At 41.4% G+C, this 4,602-nt stretch overlaps 1 protein-coding gene and 1 long non-coding RNA gene across 2 annotated transcripts; both read left to right on the top strand.

Moving 5' to 3' along the window:
* Positions 1–1,455: 1,455 nt before the first annotated feature.
* Positions 1,456–2,128, top strand: LOC106528825 (uncharacterized). The gene is made up of 3 exons (XR_001311546.1): positions 1,456–1,664; positions 1,815–1,889; positions 2,037–2,128. It is a non-coding gene; the product is annotated as an uncharacterized LOC106528825 (long non-coding RNA).
* A 34-nt stretch (positions 2,129–2,162) lies between these two features.
* LOC106528806 (C-type lectin domain family 4 member E) lies at positions 2,163–3,335 on the top strand. Its single transcript, XM_014024063.1, has 4 exons — positions 2,163–2,204; positions 2,361–2,512; positions 2,618–2,742; positions 2,843–3,335. Exons 2-4 carry the CDS (start codon positions 2,366–2,368, stop codon positions 2,988–2,990), a joined length of 420 nt encoding a protein of 139 aa, XP_013879517.1. The 5' UTR covers positions 2,163–2,204; positions 2,361–2,365; the 3' UTR covers positions 2,991–3,335.
* The last annotated feature ends 1,267 nt before the right edge of the window (positions 3,336–4,602 follow it).

Below are 4,602 nucleotides of genomic sequence, written 5' to 3'. Positions count from 1 at the left end.
TGGATGATGGCTGGATGTACAGTTGGATGATGGTTGGATGATGGCTGGATGATGGCTGGATGTACAGTAGGATATATTGTTGGATGATGGTTGGATGATGGCTAGATGATGGTTGGATGATGGTTGGATGATTACTGGATGATGGTTGGATGCTGGTTGGTTGATGGTTGGATGATGGTTGGATAATGGTTAGACAAGGACTAGATGATTGTTGTTTGATGTTTGGATGATGGCTGGATGATGGTTGGATTATTGCTGGATGATAGTTGGATGATGGTTGGTTTATGGTTGGATGATGGCTAGATGTACAAATGGATATATTATTGGATGATGGTTGGATGACACTGGATTATGGTTGGATGATGRCTGGATGATGGTTGGATGATGACTGGGTGATAGTTAGATGATGGCTGGGAATGGTTGGATGATGGTTGGATGATGGCTGGATGATGGCTGGATGTACAGTTGGATGATGGTTGGATGATGGCTGGATGATGGCTGGATGTACAGTAGGATATATTGTTGGATGATAGTTTGATAATGGCTGAATGATGGTTGGATTATGGCTGGATGATGGTTGGATGATGGTTGGTTGATGGTTGGATGATGGTTGGATGATGACTGGATAATGGTTGGATGCTGGTTGGATCATGGGTGGATGATGGTTGGATGATGGTTGGATTATTGTTGGATGATGTTTGGATGATGGTTGGATGATGGTTAGATGAAGGTTGGATGATTGTATGATGATGGTTAGATGATGGTTGGATGATGGTTGGATGATAGTATGATGATGGCTGGATGATGGTTGGATGATGGTATGATGATAGTATGATAATGGTTGGATGATACAGTATTATATGATGGTTGAATGATGGTTGGATGATGGTTGGATGATGGCTGGATGATTGTTGGTTGATGGTTGGATGATGGTTGGATGCTGTTTGGATGATGGTTGGTTGACGGTTGGATGATGGCTGGATGATGGTTGAATGATGGTTGAATGATGGTTGAATGATGGTTGGTTGATGGTTGAATGATGGTTGAATGATGGTTGGACGTTGGTTGAATGATGGTTGAATGATGGTTGGTTGATGGTTGGATGTTGGTTGGATGATGATTGGATGGTGGTTGAATGATGGTTGAATGATGGTTGGACGTTGGTTGAATGATGGTTTGATGATGGTTGAATGATGGTTGGTTGATGGTTGGATGTTGGTTGGATGATAATTGGATGGTGGTTGACTGATGGTTGAATGATGATTGGACGTTGGTTAAATGATGATTGGACGTTGGTTGAATGATGGTTGACTGATGGTTGAATGATGATTGGACGTTGGTTGAATGATAGTTGAATGATGGTTGAATGATGGTTGGATGCTTTTTGGATTTTTGTTGGTTGATGGTTGGATGTTGGTTGGATGATGGTTGGATGATATTATGATGATGGTTGGATGATAGTATGATGATTGTTGGTTGATGGTTGGATGTTGGTTGGATGCTGGGAGTCTGGCTCCAGCTCTTGATGTGATTCTCCTCTAAATGCTCCTCAGGTGAAGCTGCAGAAAAACCAAAGAGGAACTCAAAGCTTCCATCAGAGACAGTGGTCCTGCTGGTTCTCTGTGTTCTGCTGGCTGCTGTTTTCATCATTATTATCACACTCTGTGAGTTTAAACAGTTGATTCAGAGAACAGAAACCATGTGTAAAATAATGTTTGCAGTGTAACACACTGTGGTTCAGTGTTTACAATCATCATGTTTGAATTTAATTTGATCTCAACTAACTGTTGTTTTTTATTGTTTCTTTTAATCAGTTGTCCTTTCGATGAGCGATAAATCAGTTGAAACCCTGAGAGAGGAGAATGAAGCTCTGAGGAAAAACCTCTCAGGTGAGACAGTCAGGGACTGAAAGAGTCCACAAGGTTCAGACTGAAAGTCTCAGTTCTGTCAGGACTCTTAATGTCTTTTTATAACTGTCAAATTCATTTCAACAGAAATGAGAAACTGTTTTTAATATATTTTATTTTCTACAATAGAAATAATCTGGAGAGAACAGCCAACATGTCCTTCATGTCCTCCTCCTCCTCCTTCATGTCCTCCTCCTCCAAGTCCTCCTCCACCTCCTTCATGTCCTCCTCCTCCTCGTCCTCCTCCACCTCCTCCATGTCCTCCTCCACCTTCATGTCCTCCTCCTGAAAGGCACAGTAAGTATAGGATGTAGTGTTTGTGTCCTCCCTGTCCTGTAATGATCTTACAGAAACATTGATGGACTGACAGATACAGGAAGTTAGATTGTAACACACAAACATCAACACACATTTCTTCCTCCTGACTCAATGAAGCTTTCATTTGTTTTAAAGATAAAATGCACCTGATATGTGAAGAAGGCTGGGAGGAACATGGAGGGAAGAGTTATAAATTCTTAACCTCTAAAGCCTCCTGGGAGGACAGCAGAAGTTTCTGCAGAGATCTTGGAGGAGACCTGGTGAAGATCGACAGCAGAGAGGAGCAGGTATGAAACACTGCTGCAGGTTCATGTTCTCACACATTTCATCACTTCATCAAGTTTCTTCATGTCAGGAAAGTCTCAGAGATATTTTCATCTTTTACTGCTCAGGAGTTTCTGTTGGAAAGAATAAAGAGCAAGATAAATGATGATGAACACGTATTCTGGATCGGACTGACGGACTCAGAGACTGAAGGCACCTGGTTGTGGGTGGACGGATCTCCTCTGGATGAAAGGTTTCATCTAATTTCTTTTAGAAACATTTTAATTTTATTTACAAATTAAACTCACTGAGTTCTGTCAGAGTTAAAATCACCTGTTTTTCCTGTTCTTTAGTTTTTGGATCGGAGGAGAGCCCAACAATGGAGTAGGTCTTTTCGGTTTAAGAGAAAACTGTGTGGCTTTGAAACGTCTGGAACTGCAGTCTTGGAATGATCAGCCCTGCAGTTCTCCTGCCAGAAGAATCTGTGAGATATCACTATGATCTCTCAGAGTTCATGTGTGTGAAGTTCAGTTCAGTGAGTAAAACAATCTCAGTCCAGGATCCAGAAGCAGCAGCCAGGCTGCTTTCAGGAACTTCATGTCACAAACAGTTAAAGCTTCCTTCTAGTTTGCAGCTTTCTACAGATTTGTAGCCTTAATCTTTGTGTTTCTTGTCTTTTATTCTAAGTTTAGTCAGCTTTGATTTTTCAGCTGACTTCTGTTCTTGTTAGGCTCAGATTAGCAGGGACTGATTGGTAAAAGTGGGATTAGATAATCCAGGATTATTAGTGGGACAGTTTTGGATTCTTCATTCCTTCATGAATAAAGTTCTAGTTTCTGCTCTTCATCCACCTGCCTCCTGCTTGCCTCCTTCGTCTTCCTCTCATTAAAAGGGACACAGACTTTCACAGGAAATGAGTTTTCTCTTCTTCATTGAAGTTAATTGTTTCTAAATATTAACCAGGAGGACGTCAGGAGGAACACAGATTGTCACATTCCTCCTGAGTCTCAGTTAAAGAGCAGAAAACTGATGAGATTCATTTTCTGATTCCACTCCTCCAACATTTACTAAGTTCATTAAAGAAACTGTTAAAGATGCACAAAGAAGCTTTGTTGTACAGGACAAACATGATGACACCTTGTTCTTTAGTGTTTCAAACAACTGAAGGTGGAGCTTTGACCAGCAGGTGGCGCCAAACTGAACTGGATCAAAAGTTGGAATCCTGACAGCCACAGATCTGAACAAAGATCCTTCATGGTCTGTTAGCAGCTGAAGTAAATGATGGGAACCACTCTCAGCTACTACCAGTCCACATGTTAGCTCAACTTCTGTAAAACTGACATGAATATGGACGTTTGAGCTAAATTAGCTGTGGCTGCCATATCTCCATAACAGTTGGCGTTGTCGCAGGCCCCACTAGGAGATCGACGGACCAAGGCCACATTACAGGTGGACTGATATGTGTGAGAGCAAGGACTGGACTGCTCAGGACCGTGACTCCAGCTGGATGAAAAGAACCTTTTTATGGTAAAATTTTTAACAACAGAGATACATTGGTGACGATTGTGATGGATGATCTTGAATAAGCAAAGAACATTGAATTTTTATTTTTGGCTGTTGAAGAACCTGAGAAGACTTTTGAAACATCATTTGCTGATAGTGAGTACAGAACAGCCTCAAGATGCCTCCTTACTTTTCCAAAGAGGATTTCTGCCAGCTTCTCCAAAAGGCGATGGTGTTGGAGCTCAAGATTCATCGTCTGGAAGAGATGAATGCTTTGGAGAACTCAACATGCGTTCAAATGGGTGATAAGGCTGAGATAAGAGATCCACAGGTTGAGAAGATGGAAGCTGTTTCTGAGAGTAAAGCTGTATGGAACTCTGTTTGTGCCAGACCAAAAAAATCTCTCAGGAAGGATTCAGCTCTTTGATGACAATGAATAGTCAGAGTTACAGAGAAATGATTTTTTTCCACCAGCAAGGAGAAGAAAACGACAGGCTGAAATCAAAAACAACTGATAACAGCCAGAGAAATGAAGAGAGAGCAGTCTTTCTTCAAAACAGATTCACACCACTGGAAGAAACTGGTGAGTCTGAACAAAGTTCCCTATCTG

Source organism: Austrofundulus limnaeus, unplaced genomic scaffold (assembly GCF_001266775.1).
Source record: "Austrofundulus limnaeus strain Quisiro unplaced genomic scaffold, Austrofundulus_limnaeus-1.0 Scaffold406, whole genome shotgun sequence".
NCBI lineage: Eukaryota > Metazoa > Chordata > Actinopteri > Cyprinodontiformes > Rivulidae > Austrofundulus > Austrofundulus limnaeus.
Note: the sequence above shows the minus strand (reverse complement) of the source record. Positions and strands in the feature narration are given on the sequence as shown.